The sequence below is a fragment of the Carassius carassius genome, chromosome 44 (assembly GCF_963082965.1).
Source record: "Carassius carassius chromosome 44, fCarCar2.1, whole genome shotgun sequence".
Lineage (NCBI taxonomy): Eukaryota > Metazoa > Chordata > Actinopteri > Cypriniformes > Cyprinidae > Carassius > Carassius carassius.
The window spans coordinates 6,733,461-6,760,951 of record NC_081798.1 but is presented as its reverse complement, the minus strand read 5'-3'; the positions used below and the strand labels follow the sequence as shown (position 1 = coordinate 6,760,951).

At 35.5% G+C, this 27,491-nt stretch overlaps 1 protein-coding gene across 2 annotated transcripts; it reads left to right on the top strand.

The window, feature by feature from the left end:
• Positions 1 to 245: 245 nt before the first annotated feature.
• synpra (synaptoporin a) lies at positions 246 to 27,107 on the top strand. 2 transcript variants are annotated; one of them, XM_059538153.1, is made up of 6 exons: positions 246 to 373; positions 495 to 560; positions 15,204 to 15,328; positions 20,580 to 20,778; positions 21,067 to 21,258; positions 24,994 to 27,107. In XM_059538153.1, exons 1-6 carry the CDS (start codon positions 356 to 358, stop codon positions 25,249 to 25,251), a joined length of 858 nt encoding a protein of 285 aa, XP_059394136.1. In that variant the 5' UTR covers positions 246 to 355; the 3' UTR covers positions 25,252 to 27,107. The 2 variants fall into 2 exon arrangements, with proteins under 2 accessions (XP_059394136.1, XP_059394137.1); XM_059538154.1 differs by lacking the exons at positions 246 to 373; positions 495 to 560 and adding an exon at positions 12,257 to 12,412.
• The last annotated feature ends 384 nt before the right edge of the window (positions 27,108 to 27,491 follow it).

Here is a 27,491-nt window from a genome sequence, read left to right as displayed (position 1 = left end):
CACGGTTCATTTTATCAGACCCAATCCCTGTCTGTCTCTATGGAGCTCCAGAGCGTCTTTAAAGCCGAGCACAATCGGCATTTTCCGTACAGAGAAAAGGTTTTTGTCGAAGACACTCGGCTCTTTCCCTGGGTACTCGGCTTTTCCGAAGTAGAGGATTGATTAAAGCCGAAGTCTCTCGGCTGTCTTCGTATCGAGAAACTATTAATCCCGAAGTTCCTCGGCTCTTTCCGTACGGAGACGCGATAACAGCCGATTCCTCTCTCTGCGCTCGCGACTCTGACACATCACTCATTTAGCGTTGTTTTGGTTTTGACCTATCCTACTTACAGGCGCATTTCTCTCAAACAAGAACATGGAAACCGCTAATCAGGTAGAAAATAGCGTTTGTGGATTTGACAATGACGAGACGTTTTAAATGTAGCACACTGAACTGTGCCTAATCAAACTACATTAAATGACGCTATTGATCGTGTTCATTTGTTTTTAAACAGATCATGTCACTTGGGACATTCCAAGTGCTTAAATTACCTTTGGGATTTATCCGCGTTCTGGAATGGGTAAGTGTGCGTAAAACACGCGTTTTTTCTCTCTCTCTCTCTCTCGCTCTCTCTCTCTCCTCTTTTCTTCACTTTTCTCAATTGGCTCAATAAACTTGGTCCAGGCTTGTGTGAGGGAGCGAGTGATTTTTACTTTTATTATTTCAATAATGTGGCGCAGTCAGTTTTGAATAAGTAGCCTTATTTATAATAGGAGTCTTATTCCATTTGCGCGTTTTTATTATAAGCAGAATCCGAATTTACCGTGTTGAACGGATATCTTGCATATCTAAGTTTTCATAACCGTATCATTTATTTCAAACATAATATAAGCGTAAAGTAAACGTAAAATAGTCCTCATTAGTGTAAGTGACATTCTATTGATGTCATGATCAATCCTATATTCATGAACTGAGGTGCTCGGGTTTATATAATGCACCAGCAGTCAATTCATTTCATGGGTTTTGCCGTTACTCACATTCTACTGCTATAAAAAAGCATTTGGTAAATGTAAATGGACTACGTTTTAAGATGACCTCCAGACTTGATGTCTGAATTGAATGTAAACTGTAAATACATAATCAGTGATAGACAGGATTTTGTATTTAAGTGAAGGTGCAGATGACCTTTTTTGCTTTCTGCACATGAGGTTCTGCACAAGAGAACTGATGATTTAATGTATTTATTTATTATTATTTTACATAATCAGATGTGTTAATGCATCTGCTTTGATATTTATTTCTTGTGTAGGTATGGTTCATCTGATATTAGTACAGTATTAATGTAGTGTACAGGAACATGTTAGTTAATACAACGTGTCTCTTGTTTTATACTTTATGTAGCCAGTAAACATTAGTTAAATAATTTTGAACATGATGTATTATGATCATTTAATCCTGTTCAGTTTAAAATAAATCTTCATTTGTGAGTGACTAAATGTCAGTATAGGATGTTTTAAGCTTTTATTTTGAAATGTAACCCATAACCGTGTTAACCAAAAATGACCGTCCTGCAACTAATTTAAGCCTCTATTGTGAAAACAGCTCAAATGTGTTTTCCCATGGCCATCTGATGAGTGTGGGTCAGGAAAGTGTGTGTTCGACTCGCCATGGTGTCACACTCTGGTGCTCTGACATAATCTTCTTGATGAGACTCAACTCAAACTCTGAGGACATGTCCAGCTTCTGTGTATTTGTGTCCATCTGTAAGGCTTTCTGCACTGTTAGTGCTGCTATGTGGCTTTAGTACCCTATTATCAGACACTTTGAACAACAGCAGGATTCCCAGAAACAAAAAAACATTCAAGAAATAGTCTTTTTTAAATGGGATGGTATTGTTAGCACACGGCAAGGCATGCTGAGTGATTGCAGCTAAGTTAATTTACTGTGCTAAAAAAGAAAAAAAAAAGTCTGGCCTGGACTTAAAAACCTATTTCAAATGGCAAATTGATTGTGTTCTCATTTTGTACAGCCAAACTCACTGATAAAATTGCTGTCTGTTTCCCAGATTATATAGAATAGAATAGAATAGAATAGAATAGAATAGAATAGAATAGAATAGAATTACTAAGCCTCTCCAATGCTGTCCCCAATGTTCTCAGCAACACAACTGCAAAAAGTCAATTGCTCTCCTAGACCCCTTTTTCATCATCAAATGTATGGAGAGGTGAAAATGAAAACATTTACAACACCAACCATAAACGGCTCTGAGCTATGCAAATGTGAGGCAGACATAAGTGGCAATGCCATTTTGGATAATTATTGCAATTGAATGCTGGGGGATTGGATAATGCGATGCATCTTCTCCTGAGGAAATTAATCTCCCTGCTCTCCATTTGAAGTGTACTCTGGAAAAAAAAAGAGAGAGAGAGAGAGAGAGAGAGAGAGAGAGAGAGAGAGAAGCTTATCAGCGGGGAAACATGCAGTCTTAATCACTTTTGGTCACACAGTGGCTTTTCTCTCTGTGTCTCTGTCTGTGTATCTCTCTCTCTCCCCTTCTGCCGGTCTTTGGTTTTGTCTCTGCCTCTGTAGTTTCCTCTCTGCCAGGTTTTTTTTTTTTTTTAACACAGCAATTCCTGCACAGCCGTCCTCTTGATATTTGCCCTCTCTCTCATTCTCTCAAAAGCTATTATTTGTGATAATTAGCCAGTTATTGAGCTGAGATGACTCAGTAAGACCAGTGACACATATTAAAATGTGCAAAATTATGTATTTTTGGATATTATATTATATTATATATCCATTTTCCAAGAAAAACACAAAACAAATATGCCAAACCTTCAATAATGCACATTATTATTTGTTTACCTGAATATGAAACCTTGAGCAAAATACCTCAGTGAGTTTATACAGACCATTCAGTTGAAAAGTGCTTTGACCGAGTGGCAGAATTTCACCAGAGACTGAGTAGGCCAGTGTGATTCACTGAAGTAAAGTTGACTGACAAGATGTAGGGTGTTTTACAAATTCACAGAAGAAAGGTTGACTGGCGGTGGCAGATGTGCTTTGGCTGCTTGTGTGCAGATGTGCAGAAATGTATCTGTTAAAGCTTGGCTGTCTCTGAGGCGGCTGTTTCATGACCCACCTTTTTATCACATGGATAAGACAGGAACTGAAGAGCTTAACATCCAGTAAAATATAACAAATAATAGAAGTACAACTGTAAAACTTTAAAATCTTCTGGTAAAATCTTTGAATATCCCAATGATTTTCAAAAAGGTTGAATGACAAAAGCCAGAGCTACCAGCATCAACACATAAGCCTCAATCTATATGCATATAAACATACTAAAAACACACAAGCTCAAATATACAGTCAAATTGCATCCTGGTCGGGTGGCCGAGTCTGACTAACCGCTGTGACAGTCACCTCAGGGCAGGGGGAGGGGCTTTGAGGTATCACGTGACCAAGTAGCCATGGAAACTCCATAGGGAGATGGCAAATGAGGAAAAGAAGGAGGACAGTGTTTTACAAAAAATAAAATTTTTATGAGATTTTATGCCTACTTATGATCAGTGAAGCATACAAAGAGCGCCCAGATACATACTGCCTGTTATAGGCCTGAGTGCATTGTACAGACGGGTAATGAGCTCTGAGAACATCCAATGAGTGTTCTTCTAATTTCAACACAGATTATCTCATGAAACAACAGGGAGCTAGAAATTTCCTTCCAGTGAATATACACACTTTTCATAGTGAACCCATTTTGGGTTCCTCAAAGAACCTTTCAGTTAAAGAACAGTGCTTTTTTCTTAAATTGAAGAGTATTTTGATAATCTGAAGAATCTTTTCCCACTATAAAGAATGGGAATGATCCATGAATGTTAAAGGCTCTTCATGAAGCTATCAATGCCATTAAGGAACCTTTATTTTTAAGTGTGTAGGGGTCTGAAAATAATCGGAAAGTATTCTTTAGGACTTATTTAGATATCTTAAATATAGTATGCGTTCATTAGGTTATCTGGTTAGTGCTAAACAACTGTTGTTAGCCAGTCTGACATCTTCCAAGAAGTGATTGATAGTTCTGTGAGAGAACATGGGATATTTTTACTCCTGCCACATACTGGGAATCATTGGAATGAAGCGTGGCATGAATGCAGTGGTTGGGGGATGGAAAGGTTGGCGGCATTTTTATGTGTGTGTGTGTGTGTGTGTGTGTGTGTGTGTGTGTGTGTATATATATATATATATATATATGCTTGTGTGTGAATGCGTGTATGTGCATTCAGCAGCATTTAGTCACCTACCAGAAACATTCAGGAAGTGTTACGCTGTCTGAGGAATGAGATGCTGAAGTGTTAAATACAGGCTGAAAGCAGAGTGGTACACAGACACGTCGCTCTTGAGCATGTGTTGTGTGTGTTCACTCATGGATAAGTGATGAGTGGATGCTTTAATGTGACACAGGTGCATTCTGATCTATATCCACTGACAAAACCAACAAAATCATTTTAAAAAGCAGCGTAAATAGGAAGACGTTGCTCTTTAGAGTTCACTTCTGCAGCTCTCTGTCAGTTGCTATGCTAACTTTTCCAGTCCTTCGTTTCTCCTTTATAAGTTCAGATTGTATCAGATGGTAATAGTTATGATAATAGTAACTATAGAATGTTGTTAGGTGGTTGTCTAAGCAACTACATTGTAAAAAATCAATAAAAAAAAATGTAAAAGTTTAAAGCAACCATTTTTGAGTTTTCTCAACTTATCTTTTGAAAACTCAAAAATCTCCTGAAACTTTAGAATTTTTTTTTACAGAGTAGTCAACTACGGTAACCAAACCCTATAACTACATTGGGTTAGGGGTATGCACTATAATGATTACATTTTTAGTACTGACATCTTCACCTTTAAACAACTTTTTGTACAAGGTATTTTTATTTATTTATTTTTTGCATAAAATGCAGCTCATAGGCCAGAATATTAATATAATATGATTACACTAAAATAATAATAATAATAATAATAATAATAATAATAATAAAAACTTTCTAAAACAAAATTACTAAACCTAGAACTGGACTAAAAATAAATTAATGGTAAATATGAATATTTAAAAAAAGGACAAAAGCACATAAAATTACTAAAATGTAAACTCTCTCTCTCTCTCTCTCTCTCTCTCTCTCTCTCTCTCTCTATATATATATATATATATATATATATATATATATATATATTAAACTAATACAAAATAAGAAAATAATGCTGATATATAATAAAAAAGAAGAAATAATTATAACAATTATAATTATAATTGTTATTATTATGTATATATTCTGATATTTAGATATTCTGAGTTGTTCAGTGCTTTAAACACCAGTAGTACCATGTAAAGTAAAATATCTCCTGCCCTCCATTTTTCTTTTCCTTCCATCACTTCCCTCCCCTCTCTCGTGCTTTCTCTCTCTCATTCAGAATAGCTGTGTGTCTATGAAGGCAGGGGGTCTGTTGTAATCTTCTCCCCCTCTCCCCCTCTCTGCGCTCTTCATCCTTGCCCTCCAGAACACAGCTGGGAAAGCTTGATAAACAAGCCACAGCATCGTAACACTCACCCACTGGTAGTCACACCAGTGTGCGTGTGAGAGAAAGAGCGAGACAGAAAGAAACTCAGAGCAGAGGGATGGATGAGAGGAGAGGGGGTGGGTCTCCAGAGCTTGAAGCAAGAGTGTTTGGGGTATGTGTGCTTGTTTGTTTGAGCAAGCGTGTGCTCATTCATGTGAGAGTGTGCATCTAGTGCTACTATTGTTTTATACTGACACTTGTGGCATAATGTGGCATTATAAGTTTTTTTTTAACACACACACACACACACAAACCAAAAGTGAGACACATTAGGATGAGTTTCTCTGCTTTAATTACTGCAGATGAGATAAGTAAGTAAGTGGCAGTAGCTTAAGCAGGAACAGATTAGAATATGATCACTATGACTCACCTGCCCCTTCTGGGCCTTGACTGGGTCCCAGAAGTCAAAATTATCTGCAGTACAATCGGTATAGTACAGTTATGCGATCAGTCCAGGCTTGTTGACTTGGTGTTTTATGTCTAAAAGGTTTGGTAAGTTATTTACAGTTATTTTCCAGTTATTATTAAATGTAGTGAAAACAATCCCCTATCAATTTGTCACTGTCTGTGACCGTAACTGCCTATTAATAGCGTTTTGAGGCTCATCTCAGTGCTGCCTCTAGATGGCGCTAATTGCTTTATTTTCATTGTAAGATATCACATCCAATATTACATAATCATCCACTTAGACATTAATATACAATTCAGTCTAAATGGCAAAAAGACCAAAAGGGTGAATATTGGTTAGGAAGTAGATTGTTTTCCTAGCAATGTTAATTATTACAAGGCTTGAATTCATGTCTTCTTATGCTAATGCTTTTACCCATTTAGATGGAAGTTCCATTTACAGGCTAGTATTTCCTAACTAAAACAGATGGGGGCAGCAGAGGGGTTAATTTGAAGTTATGGTCACATGGTTTGAAAATAATGACAATGTAAGAAGAAAAAAAAAGAAAAAGAAGAAAAAAAGTAAATGTAGTAAATGTCCAGTATGTAGTTGGTCCAGATGTCCAGAGTCAGTTTATTTTCATATATTTTAGTTTATTTAGTTTTAATTATTTTAGAATTTCGAGTTAAATTTAACGAAATTAGAAATACCTCAGTTAACTGGCTGAAATAAAAAACTTTTATTACACTGAATTTTATTTAGGTTAACAAACATTCATATTTATATAGCATGAAAATTGTAGAGTCACACTGAAGGCATCAAGGGCTATTTGACCAAGAAGGAGAGTGATGGGGTGCTGCGCCAGATGACCTGGCCTCCACAGTCACCGGACCTGAACCCAATCGAGATGGTTTAGGGGTGAGCTGGACCGCAGACAGAAGGCAAAAGGGCCAACAAGTGCTTAGCATCTCTCAGGGAACTCCTTCAAGACTGTTGGAAGACCATTTCAGGTGACTACCACTTGAAGCTCATCAAGAGAATGCCAAGAGTGTGCAAAGCAGTAATCAAATCAAAAGGTGGCTACTTTGAAGAACCTACAATATGACATATTTTCAGTTGTTTCACACTTTTTTGTTATGTATATAATTCCATATATAATTCCACATGTGTTAATTCATATTTCTGATGCCTTCAGTGTGAATCTACAATTTTCATAGTCATGAAAATAAAGAAAACTCTTTGAATGAGAAGGTGTGTCCAAACTTTTGGTCTGTACTGTATATATCGTTCTCTTTCAGGCAACAACATGAATCAGAATGTCTATTTTCTGTACAATTTAATGAGGTTTTCAAGCTTTGAAAACAAAACACCAAGAAAGTACCATAGAAGAAATCCATATGGCAAGTCTGCTTGTGCTGTAGTCCCTTTTTTAGACCTCTATTACATTGAGCTCAGTGCTGAAGCCACATTTAAAAAAAAATTACCAGTTCTCTGATGACCATCAGTACACTGTCGATACAGGGCCACCTTTCTGACGTGTTCTACCGATCCACATAAATGAGAAATTGGATTCCTCGAGTCTCTCAGGCTAAGACCATTGAGTTTAAATAAATACTTCCCTCTGTAACTCAATACTAACCACAGAAGAAATTAATTTCAAGCACGGTTTCAAAGGGTTTTTGGTCTGTCTGATACACTCAGCTGTGAAATATGAAAGTGGTAAGATCCAAAGCTCAAACAAAGAAGTACCAGCCAAGCACTATGACTTCAGGCATCTAAGAATAATCATCTTAAACAATCATCTTGTTTTTTTTTTTTACAGTTAGAGGTACCTGAAATTATGAAAAATTAGACTTCTTCTAATTATATGCTAAATTCACAAAATAACAACGGATTTAAATCCATTTCATCATAGCATATCTCCCACTAGGATGCTTTTCTTTATTTACTGCATTCAACCTGTCCTGTTGCTTTTTGGGAATATGTGTGAGTGTGGATATCTTTGCCCTGTGTGTGTGAGTCAGTGAAGTATCTGAAGTTGTTTAGCAGCCCTGATTCTGGTGTAGCTCTGGTTTCAGTGAGGCTGAATGATTGTCACATTAAGGGATTGTAGGAGCTCTTTGCAGTGACACAGTGGTGTAGGTGGCTTTGAAGATGCACTTTTTGAGCTCATTGAAATGCATTTGTTGCCATTGATCTGAGATTGGTTATCCCGATATACTGTAAGGCACAATCAGTACAGAAAAATGGGGACACCCTAAATCTAATTTCAGATTAGAGAGATTGACTTCAGCGTGGTTTGTTCGGTTCCTTCCTTATAACAATGATGGTTTTAGGTTCACTTGTGTTTCATAAAGATACTCTGTTTATCATAATGCATTACTTTATAGAGAATTACTTTTAAAGATAAATTATTGGACAACTATTTCTTATTTTCTTTGCCATAGAAATGAGCATGAAATATTTTATTTTATTGTTTTACAATAATTAAAGGACTGCTGAATATGAAAGCATTTTACATAATGAAAAAATTACCTGAAGAGAATGAACTGTTATAGCTATGTTGTGATTGCTTTTTGGATAGACACAAGAGCTTATTATTGGGTTTTAGCCACTACCTATTACATTTTTTGTAGTAAAGAATCTGAGTTTCTCTATAGGGATTTGAAGACCTATATAGTAAGCCACAGGCACATACTATTTGGTACCTACAACTTTTACCTTACAAGTAGTTCTTCTATTTCTGTTAAAGCTCTTCATCTTAAAACTGAAGCGAGGCATTCCCCAAACCCCAGGTAACTCACAGCCTCCACTGAAGATAGAAGCATGACACAGTTTCTGTTTGACAGCTTGAAGTCATCTCATTTCTCTGAAACTGTGAAGACTGAAAATATTCTGGTGGGAAGGGAACACCTCTCCTCATTACCAGCTCAACAGGTGCTATGCACATATGGGTCACTGAGAGAAGCGTCTTTTCAACTGGCTGTCGAGCTCCCACACACTGCTCACCTGTTTCACAGGAGTTTCTCACACCTGTCCATTAGATTCAGCTAAAGTCGAGTGTGATTCTAGTGCTGTCAGACACACTTTCATTTGATTGCATCAGCACAGGTTTGGACTCCTTGTGGTGAGTGTATAAATCCATCACAATAGGATCTCAGCTTTTGGACTGGACAAGTGGAGTCTAAAAGGCCACACTGGGGAATCCTTAGGCCAGGCATACACTGTGCGATTTTTGTCTGACTTTGAGCCAATTTGTCTTTTTTGATTCAGGAAGAATTTCAGCTTTCTTTTGATGTGCAGTGTGCAGGGGGTAACGAGAGGCAATTAGCCTCTCCCGACCAGTAGTCGGATGGTCAGAGGATTTTCTGGCAAGTCAGATATTTTAGTCGCCCCTCGTAAGAGAAATTGCACATTTGAAGTGGAGCTATGAAATGACTGCCCTAAATTTAATGTGGAGTTTTCCTCACAACGTGTAGACAGTCACCATCATTTTGCCAAGTAAGACATGTTCCTAGATCAACATTTTTTGTGTCCGTTGGCGACGGAATGTGGGTGTGTCAAGTGATGTGAGTCAAGCGACAAAAGTTCAAAATTCTTCAACTTTAAAGACGAGCAGCGACAACCGATGAGAGTGAAGTCAGTGGAGAGCACGTGATTTATCTGCTGTAGTGGAGTGTTACGGGGGTAATTAGGCAACCAGTAGTGGGAACGCCCACTAGCGACCTCACTTGCCAGCCACAAGCGACAAGCAATGAAAAAGTCGCTGGTGGTGTGAACAGGGCTTTAGGCTTAAAATGTGTTGAACTCTTTAAGGGAAGATTAAGGGAATACAATTTTCCATCATCTTTTAAAAATTTCCAAATGATTTACTCATCCTTAATGACTTTCTTTTTTCAGATGAGTACAACTGGATTTATATTTAAAAATATTATATTAAAAATGTTTCCTGACTCTTTCAAGCTTTATAATGGCAGTGAATGGCTGTTGGGCTGTATAAATTTTTTAATCCAATAAAGGGCATCCATCCTGCATACAAAATGCTCCATACAGCTTCGGGGGTTAATAAAAAGTGAATTTAGGGCCTTCTAAAGTGAATTGATGCATTGTGTAAAAAAAAATAAAAAATAAAATAAACATTCCACATTTACAACTTTATAAACCCTATTCTCTAGCTTCCGCTAACTGTTGTGTACGCAATGTTAAGAATGGCATTCCAGCAGATAATGTAGGATGTCTGAGAGAAAAAAAGTCACATACACCTAGGATGCTTTGAGGGTGAGGAAATCATTGGGTAATTTAAATATTTGGGTGAACTATCCCTTTAAGGTATATAAAAACAAACTTTAGCTTTCAGAACTTAACTGATATTCCTGCCAAGTGAAAAAAAGCGTATAATTTCATTTTTTATTTTTTATCTTGTATGCATATGTTTTTATATTTTTTAACCTAACTAATATATATCTAAAGCAATTCTAATTAAAACTGCAAAAACAAACATTAAACTTATTAAAACTCAACTAATTAAAATGAAAATTGACAATATAAAAACTAAATCTAATTAAAAAATAAATACTATACAAAAACAGTATATCAGTGATACTAAAATAACTGACTTAAAGCTTGCAAAATGCCTCATCTTATGGAAAGTTTTTGCTGGTGTGAAGTTCTGCAGCAGTTTTGGTATGTTGAGGTGTTCTAATACACACCATGAGACTCTAATTCTTATTTCCATTACTTAGACATAAGCTTCATTGTTAATGATTGTAGCTTTTCCAAGTTACTTTGGCATGATATGTTAGCAGGCATTTTGTGGTTAGCCTTGAGAAGGCATCATTGTTTTTGCCATAATGACAGGCCAGTGCTGTCTTATATTAAGATCTGTGGTAATTAATCATGTGGTTTATTAGCAGGGGTGGCATTTTCTACACATCTGAAATAGGCATCTACATGACATTGACAATAAACTCTAAAGCTGTTATCGTCATGTCATCTAACATTCTCAAAACATACAACACTATTGCAGTGATGCACACAGTGTACTGCAGACATGATTAAACACACCCAACCCTAATTAAACACACCTGTCTGTAATTTACAAATAATTCTAAACACTGTGATAAGCTTGTTCTGTTTTATAAGGGTTGGAACTAAAGTCTGCAGGACACTGGCCAGTTAAAGAGTACTGCTTAAAACCTCAATCCTGAAAGGATGAAACAGAACATTATTTATTTATAAATTTTTATTATTATTATTATTATCATTTTTTTGTCTACACTATATTTTAAGGTCCAATTAACAAACCATTAACCTTGACTTTTGCCTCTGTAAACTCCTAATTTAGTGCTTATTAATAGTTATAAGGTAGTTGTTGTTGGGTTGGATTAGGGACATAGAACATGGTCATATATAGAATATGTGCTTTATAAGTACTACACAGCCAATGTGTTAATAATTTAGTTAACAGTGAAAATTGGTCCTTATACTAAAGTTTCTATACTATACCACATTTTAGGGCTTTGAAACTTTAGAAAAATGGCATATACTTTTATAAGTATCTTTCTGTATCATCACAAAAGGGGAATATAAGGGGCAAATAAGAAAAATGCTCATCCTGTCAAGGACAAATACATAACAGTATATATGTGTGTGTGTGTGTGTGTGTGTGTGTGTGTGTGTGTGTGTGTGTGTGTGTACATTAGTAATAAAAGGTGCTTTATTCCTATATGATATAATATTAGTTATATATATTTTTGAAAATATATTTTTAAAACACAATCAATTCATCAGTTGTTAAAGAAAAAAAAAAGATCTTTACAGTTTAAGTCCAAATGTGCACAACGTTTTTGAGGGACACACAGTTTTTAAAAACAAAAATATTCTTGATTTTATCAAACTGTGGTTGAAAAACTGCATAATAGGGTGGACAACAAATTAATCGAAAAACTGAAAGTGCAATATAACATTTTAACAATTAAATAGCTTTCACCATATTAACATTATTTAAGACATTTCTTGGAAGTAAAACTAAATCGAGTCTATGTAGCTGAGACTTTTGCTTATTATTATTGGTGATTCACTCAGATCACTGTGCTACAAAATCTCTCTGCATGGACAATCTCTTTTATTTCAATGCAAAACTGAAGCATTTAATGTCCAGTATGATATGTGACTTCATTGTGAAGTGGTTTGGGGAGACCCTCTGTGTGTTTGTGACTCTAGAGCAGCCCCGTCCTCAGAGCAAAAGAGGGAGTGCAGGGTTATACTTAGAGAGTACGGCAGAAGCACCATCGCTCTCCTGAGCTCACATTCCCCCCTTCACCATCCACACTACAAGACGAGCAGAGAGAGACGTGGAGAAGATATATCTAATATGTTCTGAAGCTGGATATCTCTTTTGCTTTTAAATGTGTATGGTCATATTTGCTCCGGTAAGTCTTGGCTTCACAATCTCTGTATATCTCGTAGAAGCCATCAGATGTAACACAGTTATATATTCATAGAGTTAAACTGACTTCATATTAATCATCTTCTATGGTTGTTTTTCTTGTAAGATGTGGGATTTTTGTGAGATTTGTAGTGCAGTTTCTTGTAAAACAACAGTAAGACTCCAGATCTCCCAACATCCCATTCATTGGAGACCTTTTTAGGTGCTAACATTTGCTCTCATCATTCGACTGAATCATTCGTAATTCAGAATGAGTGAAATGTCTATTTCTGTTAGCTTATGAATGAGTCATTGTTGAAATATGGTGTTAAAAAGGCGATTTAGTTTCCAGTTTTTCTTGCAGAGTAGATGTGCTATGAAGAGGTCCTTGGATTGGCACTGTATCTATGCCATTGTGAGGTTTTTATTTTTTTATTTTTTTTTTGGTTTACTAGAAAAAAGCAAGAATTTCTGTAGTTGAATGGATTGTTGTGATTAAGTTGAGGAGGTTCACTGCATATCTTTCTTTATGTTACCATGGTGACATTCTGGTTATTAATCGTTGAAGGTATCGTGTTTGAAACCTGTATCCTGAATAGACTTTTAAAGTAATAAGCTACAATGTAAAACTATTACAAATAGACTGATAGAGGAGTGAATTTGAAAAAGTTAAACAGGATTTATTGTCCAATATGAATATATAATAGCTTCTGAAGTCTGAAAAACTCTCTTAAATGTTGGTTTCCAATATTTTCTCAGCTGTTTTTGTGGAAAATCTGTAAAACATATTTAAACATGGTATATATTATACAATTTTATGCACTATCATTAAAATACAAATCAATCATTCAAAAGTTTTGGGTCAGTAATAATTATTCATGTTTTTGAAGACGGGCTTCGTTTATTTGATCAAAAATACTTTAAAAACAGTGATAATGTAATGTAAAAATTTGACAATTTAAGATTACTCTTTTTTTATATATTTTTTTTATTTTAATGGATTTCAAAATGTAATGTGTGATGGCAAAACCTTCAGAAATCATTATAAAATGCTGATTTGATGCTTAAGAAACATTTCATATTAACATTTCTTATTTCAACATTATATGTAGAAAGCAGTTCTGGGTTATAATGGTTTTGTGCCATCTATGCATAAATATTTCCAAAATTATTTTATAATTAGATAGCTTAAAAGAATAGCATTTATTTGAAATAGAAACCTTCTGTAACATTATAAATGACTTAACTGTCACTTTTGGACAATTTAAAAAAAGTTCAAAAGGTTTTTGAACAGTAATATGTCATTTAAATGTTGATTTCCTGTTTTCCTGTTTGTTTGAGTGGCCTGACAGAATTATGGAAACAACCAGTGGTGTGAGTCTTTTTGTATTATCATTTTTACATTGCCAGACACTTCATTAAATCATTAATGTTGTTCAGCTAAATAATGATTTGAATAATATTACAAACAAACAAATAAATAAATAATGAACTTTGAGCACTATATTGATCAGTGCGCTTTCATTCTTTCACATTATGGTCTCTCTTGAATTTTGAAAATATGCTCATCATTGATTTTTTTCAGGCAAATCTGCAGAATTACTTGTATATGGGTTCACTGAGATGTATTACCTCCACAGAGAGCCCATTCTCATATCAGTGTCACAGAAATGTGTTTTATGCTAGTGCGTTTAGCTCTCAGACAGCTTGAGCATGTGCTTAATAAGACTAGCCTTCACAATAGATCCATGGCCTAAATAAAAAGGGGTAATGGATGTATAAAGAGAAAAACAGTGAGAAGGAATGGGACAGAGGCAGGCATCTGGAGAGGTAAAAGAGAAAAATGTTAACGACAAGATAGAGGAGACAGAGAGACAGAGAACACCTCTTGGTGAGTGTCGTCTCTATTATGAATGACGCTCAGGCATCATAATTTCGCAAACATCCTTTGCAAATGTGCTTGACACTCCGGATGAGAATTAATTGCTTGTTTACAGAGGCTCAGACTTAACTGAAATTGATCAGTCTCACATTACTGCTGCTAATCCAGTATCTAAATAAAATAATGGTGATTAGAGCAACTCTACTAGTTAGACAATGTCTCTTTAAGCACTTTTCTCTTTATATAACATTAACATGGAACTTTTGTAATGAATGCTGGTGATGTCATTTCAGGTTGGGGCAATGCTTACAAAAACTTTTTTCTTCTTCTGTAATTAGACTTATGATAAAATAATATCTCATGAAAAAGAGTTTGTTGTCTGAAATGATGTGTCACATCTCTGTTACGTTCAAACTAGTTTATAGCACGTATGACCATATGAGAGATTATTGATGTACGTTTCTCGATATTCAATTCCTTTTATTCAATAAAAAAAAAGTTAATATTGAATAACTTATATTTTACACACAGTATTGCTAGTTTTGAAAGTGCATCTGCATCCACATGCAAATGTGGTGTTTCTTTAACTAATGAATCAGAACAAATCACTTTAGTGAAGTAAATGACTCCATGATTCACTCAAGTAGTCAATTATTTCCCTCCTGAATGATTTAGGGGTTTCGAAAGAATCGGTTGAATGAATGAATGAACTGACGAACGACTCACTTGTAAAAACAATCAATTGGAGCCACCTTCTGGCTTAACAATGTAACCCACAGAAAGCTGCATTTTGAGCAAATTAATAATATTAATAACAATAATTTTAACTAATAACTTAGATTTCCATAAACTGATGAGATACAATAATGTAATGATTCTTATATTAACTGTTGTGCTTGTTTTATTCCATTAGCTTTTTGCCATTTTTGCATTTGCAACATGTGGAGGCTACTCTGGGCAACTGCGGGTTAGTGTGGACTGCATCAACAAGTCAGACAGCAACCTCAGTATTGGCATCAACTTTGCTTACCCATTCAGGTAAGGCTAATTTAAAGCACCTCTGCATATTCTCTGCAGAGCAATAGAGAGATAATTGCCTGGCTTTAATTCAATACTCTAATACACAGGAGCATTTGATTATGTGGTAATGGTTTCATCTTTATATTCTCTGTGTGCCGTCAGTTACAAGATTTGTCTCCTGGCGAGCACAGTTGGATTCAGTGTTTTAATGGAAACATAATTCACAGCATCAGAACTAATTTTTTAAAATTAATTTATTGTGCTAATTGGGCAGATTTTCAGGTTCACTATAATATTTTTTCATTCACCATAGATTGTTCATACATGTCAAAGTTGATGATTTTATATACCACTATTGCTATATGTCTATATGATCTAATCATATTGATTTGTACAATCAATCAATCATATTGATTGCGTGTGTGTGTACACACACACACACACATACACACACACACACACACACACACACATATATAGTCATTAATTTACATTTAGTCATTTAGCAGAGGCTTTTATCCAAAGTGACATACAAATGAGGACAATGGACACAATCAATATCAACAAAAGAGCAATGATTAGCTTAACGCAGTATAGCAAGACTTTTTTTTATTATGTAATAAATAAAAAATAAACATAGAATAGAAAAAGAAAAAGAATAGAGCAAGCTAGTGTTAGAGGCTTTTGTTAATTGTATAATAAATAAAAAGAAAACAGAATACAAAAATAGTTTTTTTCTTTTTTTAAAGAAAACAAGCACTTAGAAAATGTATAGATTGCATGTCTAAAATGGGCAAGTTTTATTTTATTTAAGAATATAATTAGAAATGAAGTGCTAGAGTTAGAGGGTCAAGTAAAGATGGAAGATATGTGTTTCTAGCCGATTCTTGATGATGGCTAAGGAGTCAGCTGTTCAGATTAAGTCTCACCAGTAGGAAACATTTCATTTAAAAGTCTGTGAAAGTGATTTTGTGCCTCTTTGGGATGGCACAATAAAGCAATGCAAGCTTCTAGAGAGCACATAAGTCTGAAGTAATGAATTTAGGTAAAGGGGTGCAGAGCCAGTGGTGGTTTTGTAGGCAAACATTAATGCCTTGATTTTTATGCAAGCAGCTATTTGTAGCCAGTGCAAATTTATAAACAAGAGGTGTGACATGCATTATTTTCGATTAATTGTAAAGATTTTATAAAACTGGCTGGAAGACCTGCCAAGAGAGCATTGCAATACTCCAGCCCAGACAGAATAAGAGCTTGAACAAGGAGTTGTGAAGCATGTTCTGAAAGAAAGGGCCTGATCTTCTTGATGTTGAATAAAGCTAATCTGCAGGACTGGGCAGTTTTAGCAATGTGGTCTGAGAAAGTTAGCTGATCATCAATCACAACTACAAGATTTCTGGCTGTTTTTGAAGGAGTTATGGTTGATGTGCCTAACTGGATGGTGAAATTGTGATGAGATTTTATGGAACCACAAGCAGTTCTGTTTTAACAAGGTTCAGTTGAAGGTGATGGTCCTTCATCCAGCAAGACATGTCTGTTAGACCACCTGAGATGTGAGCAGCTTTCATCGGATCATCAGTATGGAATGAGAGATAGAGTTGAGTGTCATCAGCATAGCAGTGATATGAAAAGCCATGTTCCTGAATGACAGAACCTAGTGATGCAATGTAAACACAGAAGAGAAGTGTTCCAGGAACTGAGCCTTGAGGCACCCCAGTAGTTAGATGTTTTGACTTAAGACACCTCACCTCTCCAAGATACTTTGAAGGACCTATCTGATAGGTAAGACTCAAACCTCTGGAGTGCGTTTACTGAGATGCCCTTTGCCAATTGGGTTGACAGGAGGATCTGGTGGTTAACCTGTCAAAAGCAGCAGAAATATCCAGCAGAATAAGTACTGAAGATTGGAATCCACTCTTGCCAGTCTTAGGGCTTCAACAACTGAGAGCAAGGCAGTCTCAGCTGAAAATCCACTTCTGAATCCAGACTGGTTGCTGTCGAGGAGGTTGTTCTGTGTAAGAAAGGCAGAGATTTGTTTGAACATAGCTCGTTCAAGTGTTTTTGCAATGAAAGGAAGAAGGGAAATCGGTCTGTATTTCTCTAAAAGAGATGGGTTAAGGATGGGTTTCTTAAGTAGTGGGGTTATACGCATAGTTTCAAAGAGCGTGCGAGAGTTAGATGAATTGTTAATTTTGTTATGATAGTATGTATTTTTAACAGTGGATACATCAGCAGAGAAGGAAGATAGAAGTGACTGATACACATTAAGGTCAGTAGGAATTTTTGATTTGCGCCATACCCTTTCAGCAGCCCTGTGCTTAGAACAATGTTTGTGGAGAATATCAGACAGCCAATGGGCAGAAGGGTGGTACGGGGTGGCCTGGAAGACAAGTGGCAGACAGTGTCTTAACAAGATGTAAGAGTGAAGCAGAAACTATCAGTAGCACTATTAGCATCAAGAGATGATAACTGTTTAGGGGGAGGAAGCGAAGATAAAACCATAGCAGACAGTCAGGAGGGTGATGACATGTGGAGAGGAATGTGATGTGTCAGGAACCATGTTAAGGTAAAGAGTGAGGAGGAAGTGATCCATGGTGTGCAGTGGAGTAACCAGTACATGGTCAGTGTCATGTGTAAATAAGGTCCAGTTGGTTGCCTGATTTGTGAGCAGCCATTTTGTTGTAAGATCAAAAGAGGCAAGCAGATTGTGGAAGTCTGAAGCCCGGGGTTTATCTAGGTAGATGTTGAAGTCTCCAAGCATAATTAGGGGAGTACGATCCTCAGGAAAGGTTGAGAGCTGCACATCTAATTCATCCAAGAAGTTACCTTGTGGTCCTGGGGGTTTCAAATGAATGAAATGGCTTCATTTGAAAAATGTTTTTAATTTCATTTCATTTGTGATATTTTGTATACAGTAAACAGTAGAGATATAAAATTTAATTCGTTAATCTATTTAATCAGTGAATCTAAGTGCATTCAGTGCTTTCATAACCCAAATACATGTATATAATTGTTGATTATCAGATTACCAATTGACAGTTTAATCAATTTTCCATATTTCCAGTTGCGTTTGTCTGTTTGAATAAATTAATGGTTGAATAGAAGATTTAGAAGGCTAAGCCATATCTTCCATTTCAAATAATTGTTTAGCAATTTCAAAGATGGGAAATTCTTTGCACTCAATAAATGGGTTGACACATATCACGCACCAGATCATGTCTTCATTGTTATCCATTGTGGTAAGAGAGTTGAAGTCATACGCTGTCAGTTTAAAGAACAGAAGACAATAGAGTTCTGTAATGAATCACCACCTTAACTTAAATGTTTTTGTAATCTTAAATAATATGTGTCCAAGTTGTTGTTTTCCCTAAAAGGTCAAGCAGAAATGCAAGATGCTCACACTGTAAAAAGTTTAACTATTATTTACTCAATTTTATTGGTGAAACATTTTTACACTCAAAAAAATTTAGTAAATTTTAAAGCTGTGAAATCAATGAAATATACTGTATGAATTGAGTAAATGCAAGTAAAAAAAATTAAGTAAATCTGAGTAACTGCATCTGGTACATTAACAAATAAAATTGAGTAGAAATAATTGAACATTTAAACATTTAAAAACAATATTTATAAGTAATATTAACTGTTTTTATTAATGAGTAATATTAACTTTTTATTTTCTCTAAACCTTTGTAAAATAGTACTCCACACAACCACCAGTATACATGACATTGGCCTTTATTGTCAATGAGTACAGCAATACAGCACATTTTACACTGTATACAATATTGCCTACATTTAAACTCATTTAACAAACATTTTATAAGTAAAAATTAAATATTTAAAAATTCAGGTAGCCTAATTCAAGTGTAATCAAATCAACCCAATATCCACCGGATCAGCGCTGGTCCTCGTGCCGGAGACGGACTCGCCTCTGCGGGTGAACTTTGAACTTCATACCGCCGTCCTAGATACTGCGAGTGACTGACATAACCTGCCAATAAACACACAGTGACAGTTCTGAGGACATTTTATCATCCAAATGATAATAATTATATTTATTATCATTAGGAATGAAGTCATGTGTTTATGCAAAGCGTTTCAATCATGCAAAAAGACAGGCGCGACTCTCGTTTAGGTGTCGAATTACGCCTCTGTATGTTGTTTTGCATTAAATATGATTTAAAGCACAGTAAAGATTTTATAGATAAAATAAAACATACACAAACCTGAATTTCACAGAGGAAATGCACCAAATCTGCGACGCTGAGAAGAGAGCTGTTGTCTAGAGACTGGAGAGTTCAAACTGCCCGCGCTCACTGACTCAACCAACCGTCGAGTTGTCGTCACGTCAGAGGGTGGGGGAGGGGTGCATTGTTTTAATTGAGTAAACTTACTCAAATTTTAAGACTGTGTTAAATATATTAATAATATTCATTTGAATAAAGTAATATTTTTGTTTCTTGAAACAGATCAGTTTAATTCAACATTCTCAAATATTTTGATAGAAATTTCACAGATATATTAAGTATATTATAAAGAAATAATTGGTTAGTCAAATACTAAATAATTTTACTGAAAACAACTTAAATATATCTGTAAATTTTAGATAAAATGAACTGTTGGATTTTTACTCAATTATTTTGGTATGTTTAACTCAAACAATCAAGTACACAATATTCAGAGATTTTATTAAGTTAATAAAGTTAAACATTTCTGTAATATTTACTAAGCCACAGAATTATTTTTTACAGTGCACAGCAATGTGATGCTTTGAAGTAGCCATAAGATCTCACTGTATTCAGTAAAGCTGGGCTTCAACTTTATAGTTATCAAAGGAGGACAAGGCAGATATAGAAAAGAATGAAAGTGACCTTATGACAGAGACTATATCTTAATATCCAGTGTTAGTTATTAAATGCTGACACTGAAGTATACCTAGTCTAACCACTCTAGTCTAACCTTGCTCAAGGGCACCTAAGTCACCCTCAATACCATGACTTAGGTGCCCTTGAGCAAGGCATCGAACCCCCAACTGCTCCCCGGGCGCCGCAGCATAAATGGCTGCCCACTGCTCCGGGTGTGTGCTCACAGTGTGTGTGTGTGTTCACTGCTCTGTGTGTGTGCACTTCGGATGGGTTAAACGCAGAGCACAAATTCTGAGTATGGGTCACCATACTTGGCCGAATGTCACTTCACTTCACTTTCACTTCACTTCACTTCACCACAAATTGTATTAAAAATGTACCATGTTTTTGTGCTTTACATGAAACAGGTTGAACCGGGTGGAATTTGATGTACCAAAGTGTGAGGGAAGGAGACAAGAGCGACTTTACCTGATTGGAGACTTTTCCTCCTCTGCCGAGTTCTTTGTCACCATTGCTGTCTTTTCCTTCCTGTACTCCCTGCTGGCTACTGTGGTCTACATCTTTTTCCAGAACAAATACCGTGAAAACAACCGTGGCCCTCTCATTGTGAGCCCTGGTGTTATGTTAGACAAGCTAAATGCTTGAATCTCTGTCGAAGCCTTGCTATTAGAGAAGATTAATAAACAAGACATGAGCTGGTGTTTATAATGTAAAATGCACACGCTAAATGTAGTCATACTTAGCATACTGTAATTCATGCATGCATGCAAATCATAGTAATTAAGTGTAGAGCTTTTAGTGTGTAATTATTTTAGTGATAAAAGTTCTTGTAATTAGCTACAGAGTTTGAAATGAAATACATGTACTGTAACATGCTTTCTTGATGCTCCCCAGGACTTCATAGTGACGGTGGTGTTCTCATTTATGTGGCTAGTAAGTTCATCTGCCTGGGCAAAAGGTCTTTCAGATGTAAAGGCGTCGACTGATCCAGATGAGGTGGTTCTGCTCATGTCTGCATGTAAGGTGCAGACCAACAAATGCAGCTCAGTGTACGGACCCAGATGGTCTGGCCTGAACACATCTGTGGTACGGCATGAGTTACTCAGTTTACACCACTCTAGCCACATACAGTTTTGGCAAAAGTAATGGGACACTCCTTTCTGATGAACAGGTTTGTCTACTTTAGTAATTTTAATGAGGACAAATCTTTATATTAAAGCATATAATGATATTCTAGGGCAGTGGTTCACTGGAGAACCCCTTACACTGCACATTTTAGATGTCTCCCTATTTAAACACACCTGATCAAACTCATCAGCCCATTAGTGAAGACTCCAAGACCTCAAATGTGTGTGTAAGATAAAAGAGACACCAAAAGTGTGCAGTGTTGGGACCAGGAGTCCAGGACCAGGATTGGGAACCACTGTTCCAGGGAATTCTTCTAATTTTATAGCAACAGTTTGCAGAGGTGGAAAGTAACGAATTACATTTACTCGCGTTACTGTAATTGAGTAGCTTTTTTGTGTACTAATACTTTTTAAAGTAATTTTTAAAATCTGTAATTTTACTTTTACTTAAGTATATTTTGTTTAAAGTATTGTACTTCGCTACATTTTAAAACACATTAATTACTGAGTAAAAAAAAAAAAAAAAAAAAAAAATCGATCCCTGGAAACTACGTCAGTAAATAATGGGCAGGAGGGCAAACTGGCGCTAAAATCACAAGAAAGATGCAGATGGTCAAAACAGGCGTTAGTGGTGCAGACACCGCTGAAAACGAAACCCCGTCATATTCTGAAGTTGAACTTGAAGGAAATGAAGTGAACCCCTGGACATATGTATGCTCTTTTATGCAGTGTAAGCTGTACTTGCCTAGGAAGACCAAACTAACGTTAGCAGCTTATAAAATCTCGACAAGACATCAACCCTTCGCAAGAATGTAGAGGTAAGCTAAATAATTGCATCGTTGCATTGGTGGTTAAAATGAAGCTTTGACATTTTAGCAAGAGGTTTTGCACAAATTAGCCAAAAAGACAGTGGTGAGGAGTGTGCTATATATATCGTCTGCGATAATATCACATTTTTTGTTTTAATGATGTGCGCGCGCATTTATAGTGCATTCTTTCACTGTGTGATTCAGTCTCCTAAAATGCATTTAGAATGATCACAAAATTGAAGATATAGGGGCAGAAAATTCACATATTTATATAATTTCATATATTAAATCAAAATCACACAAAGAATGCCGTCTTTTCCACCAAAAATCATCATGAATATATACATACATATATACTACAGTTCAGTAAACAAGTTAATTAAGAGACTTGCGTTTTAGACACCATATTGCCTTTTTAGCTCTATTTCTACAACAGAAAATAATTCCAAACACAGCCACCAAAGCACAGTTTTGCATCTCTGAGCAACGTGACAGTGTTTCGTTCCTGAATGAATCAACCGTTTAAATGATTCGGTTCAGTCGCAATGACTCACTTATTAACAGTGACTTGCTGACACATACTGGCCATTTTAATTTCACATTTAAAGTATCTTGATTTTTTTAAAAATAATTAATTTCTTATCATTTCAAATGAGTATTCAACATTTTATGTCTTGTATATCAAAACATTATTCATGCATTTGTAACTGCAGGTTAAATGCATTCTTGTCCTGCACTAAACAGTGTAATACAGCTAAATGCCACTGAATCTTCTGCATTTCCTCTGCATTAAAAGATGAGTTTGTTGATACTGATTTGCCTGGTAACAGCCCAAATGTTTTATTATTCTAAATAACTGATTCCTTTAATTAAAAACAACTAGTTTGAGATTAATAGACCTATCCCAGGGGTGTCAAACTCAGTTCCTGGAGGGCCATAGCCCTGCAGAGTTTAGTTCTAACCCTGCTCCAGCACACATATCATGTAGTTTTCAAATAAGCCTAAATGATTAGATTAGCTGGATCAGTTTTGTTTAATTAGGGTTAAATCTAAACTGTGCAGGACTGTGGCCCTCCAGGAACTGAGTTTGAAACCCTTGGCCTGTCCCATTTTTGACTCCCTCCCACTGTTAAAATGTAACTAAGTAATTTTTACTCTGAGTAAATTTTAAAAGAGCTACTTTTTACTTTTACTTGAGTTGATTTTTAGACTGGTACTTTTACTTGTACTTTAGTAAAATTTCATTAATGTAATGGTACTTTTACTTGAGTAGAATATTTTTGTACTCTTTCCCCCTCTGACAGTTTGGACCGGACCCTTTTTTTATTTTAACATGACACTGACTCTATGCATAAGGCAAGGATAAAAAAGAAGTGATTGATTCAGTCAGTGGGGAAGAACATGACTGGTGTGTAGAAACCAAAGTCCTAATCCCAGTTAAACACCTCAGGTGTGACTTTAAATGCAGACTTGGAGCCAAAAACTCATCACCAAACACCAATGACTTGAAAATACACTATATGGACAAAAGTATTGTGACACCCCCTTCTTTAGAACTGAAAAAAGGCACTTTTCGTTTTTTTTTCACACTGTGACAATAAAGATGGAAACATAATTAATGTATTTAAAAATGTTAATTTCATCTCTGTTGAAACAGTTTTGGAAGTGTCTAAAATGACTGTATCCATATGTGCAAGTCATTGGTGTTTGGTGATGAGTTTTTGGCTCAAGGTCTACATTTAAATTCACACCAGAGGTGTTCAGCTGGGATCAGGACTTGGCTTTCTTAAGACCAGTCAAGTTCTTCCACAGTGACTAAAATTTTTTTTTTTTAAACCTTGACTTATACACAGATGCATTGTCATGTTAGAATAGAAAAAGGTCCTGTCCAAACTATTTCTATAGAATTAGAAGTCCACAGTTCCCTTGAATATCATTATATGCTTAAACACTATGATTTGTTCTCTTGGAAATTACTAAAGTAGTCAAACCAGTTCATTAGAAGGGGTTGTCCCTATACTTTTGGCAATTTAGTGTATGTTACTTGTATTTGGGTGTGTAATCTTTCATTTACAACCCTTAAAGGGATAGTTCATCCAAAAAAGGAAAATGACCCCATGATTTACTCAGCCTCAAGTCATCCTCCTAGGTGTATATGACTTTCTTTTTTATTGCGAATATAATCGGCGTTATATAAAGAAATGTCCTGCCTCTTCCAATGTCCAGTGAATTGGGGCTTGAGATTTTAAAGCTTAAAATGTCCATCCATACATCATAAAATGTGCTCCACACGGCTCCAGAGGATTAATAAAGGCCTTCTGATGTCATTCAATGTGTTTGTGTAAGAAAAATATAATTATTTAAAACTTTATATGCCATAATCTCTAGCTTCTGCTAGCTGTCGTGTTCACGTTCACAAGAGAGTGGCATACAAGCAGATGACATAGAATGTAGTATTCACTTCAGAAGAGCTTTGTTAACCCCCAGAGCCATGTAGAACACTTTTTTATGATGGATGGATTAACTTTTTAGGGCTTCAAAATATTGTCCCCCATTCACTGCCATTATAAAGTTATGTGATTTTTTATATAACTCTGATTGTATTAATCTGAAAGAAGAAAGCCATAAACACCTAGGATGGCTTGATGGTGGGTACATTTTCATTTTTGGATGAACTATAAAAATAATTTAAATACAAATATTTTGTGTTATAATATGCAATATTGAAAATCTATTTTTTTTTTACATTTAAGAATTATTAATACATTTTAATTACATTTAAATATTTAATATTTTGTAGAACTGCTGAAGTTCTTTGGTTTCATTCAAAGGGCTTTAGAATAAAACTTGTATCTCTTGTATTCATCAAGGTATTTTTTCCACAGGTATTTGGTTATTTGAACTTCGTGCTGTGGGCTGGAAACATCTGGTTTGTGTTTAAAGAGACAGGATGGCACAAGGGAGGTGCAGCAAGGTACCCTGCCTCATCCTCAGAAAAACAAACCACAGCCTTCAACCAGCAGGTCTACAACCAGGGAAGCTTTGATCAGTCAGGAGGTGCTTTTACTGGAACGGGGGACTTTGCCCAATCAGAGTACAGCCAGGTGGGGAATTATGGTGGGCCAATCTCCTACACCAATTAGTAATGCCCTCTGCCTCTCTGTAATCCCCTAACACAGGGGACCTATTTCTAAGGGCAAAGTTCAACACTGAGCACAAGAGAAAAGGAAAAGATTAGTTTAACAGATAAATTAAAATGCATCCTTTATTTCTGATTATATAAATAAATAAATAAAGGCTTGATTGTTGAGAATACTAATGCAAATAAAATAAAATTAATCAAATAAATTATAAAATAAATGACAGGGATCTTCAGATGTATTGTATGGTTTTTGATTTTACCCGTCCATAAATTTTACTGAAATATCACTGTTTACTGAACAAAGGTTATTGCATCCAATTGTGAAACTCAGTGCAATAGTTCTTGCAGGGAACTCTGCAAATCCATGGTTTCCATTGAGATGATGCATCTCAAAGACGAGGAAAAATGAAGAGTTTACAAAAGTGATATTATGTCACTACGACCAAACGTTTTTAGAGACGGTCCATTTGTTATCTAAATAGTATTTCTGCTCCATTGGAAACTGAACCGATTTTTAAAAAGATTCCTATTTGTCAAATTCTCCATTAGAGGTTTTTTTTAAGTGTGTAGGCGGCCATAAAGTCAACATGAATTGATGTTTGCAACTTCCATATTGTGACATATTTGGAGCCATGACACATATGAAATTGCTAAAACAATAGCTATTCAGTCACTGGTTAACACCATCCACTATCCATCGCTACAGGAAAGTTATTTCAGAGGCATAACAAATTAACATTTTCATTAAAGTTTACAAAGATAAACTTTTTTCAAGCTATTTAAATTTATTTTAAATAACATTCAATGTAAGAGCATGAATATACATTAAGAAAGATTTCATGTTGATTTTTAAAGAAACAGTTTACCCAAAAATTTTACCCAAAAATGTACTCATCTTCAGGTCATCCAAGATGTAGATTAGTTTGTTTTGTTACACCCCCTCCAGGGGGCAATTACAAGTTTGTTTCTTACAAACACTCCGCTTTTCACTTTCAAAGATGTTCATTAATGGACTAGAGTTATGTGAATAACTGGTCAATTATCGTGATGTTTTTATGAGCTGTTTGGACTCTCATTCTGATGGCACCCATTCACTGCAGGAGATACATTGGTGAGCAAGTGATGGAATGCTAAATATATCTTTACATCTTTTCCAATCAAGGAACAATCTCATCTACATCTTTGATTCCCTGAGGGTGAGTAAATTTTCTGAGATTTTTCAATTTTGGGTGAACTGTTCCTTTAAGACATCATCTAGAGTAGGTGATGCAGGTTTTTGTAATTTACAGTATATAACAGAGATTCATTTGTCAGTATAAATGTTAGATTACTGTTTGTTGGGATTCTGGATTTCTCATCTCCAGAATAATGTCATGCCAGTGCTTGTTGGTTTGGTGTTTGCACTATTGTGTTTCCATATTTACAGTATATGACTCTTTAATGTTTGCGCTGTATTGATGAACTGCATGAAGTTGTGCCATATTAACCTTTTTCAATTTCAGTTTCAGTTTGTATATCATTTCTCTCCCCACTAACAGGGCCATATTGTCTGTTCTGTGGCCTTTATTATGATCACAAGGTGATTGACATACAATCAATACTTAATTTTCTTACTGTCTTGTGTATTTTCCTATTCTTTATCTGTTCATTTTAATACATGAGGCTTTATTAACCACAAAGACTATAAAGCAAGACCATAAAAAAACATTCCAATACATGTTAAAGTTATTGTTCTGGTTCCTGTTGCATTTCAATGTGAATTAGTTTCTGTCTTGATATTTGCATTTTTAATCAGTGGATGTGAATGCTTTAATGTATTTTGTGCAAAGCCAATAAAGATATTGTCCATTCCTCTAACCGTCATCGTATTGATGAATCATCAGTCCACAACAATGAATCAGTTGTTTCAGTAATATTCATAGGAATTTGATGACTGTCTGACTGCCATTAATGAATAGACAAAGTCAGTAATCAGATTTAAATTTATCAGGAGCAGACAATTACTCAGACAGAGCAGTATACAAATCTCTTATCTTATTTCTCATTGACCTTGCTTATATAAAATTTGTGATGACAGTTCCTATCTTATGTCTATACAGAAATTGTCATTCAAAACTAAACCTATGCTGATGAATATTGATGGGATAAGAAATTTGACAACTTGTGACTATTACAGTCTTCTGCAAAAAAAAGAATGAAAAAATATTAAGTAGTTTGGCATATGTATATATATATCTGTGT

Coding starts and splice junctions, on each gene's coding strand:
- synpra (XM_059538153.1), top strand. Junction 561..15,203: donor TTATCCGCGTTCTGGAATGG/GTAAGTGTGCGT, acceptor TTATTCCATTAG/CTTTTTGCCATTTTTGCATT. Junction 21,259..24,993: donor CTGGCCTGAACACATCTGTG/GTACGGCATGAG, acceptor TTTTTTCCACAG/GTATTTGGTTATTTGAACTT.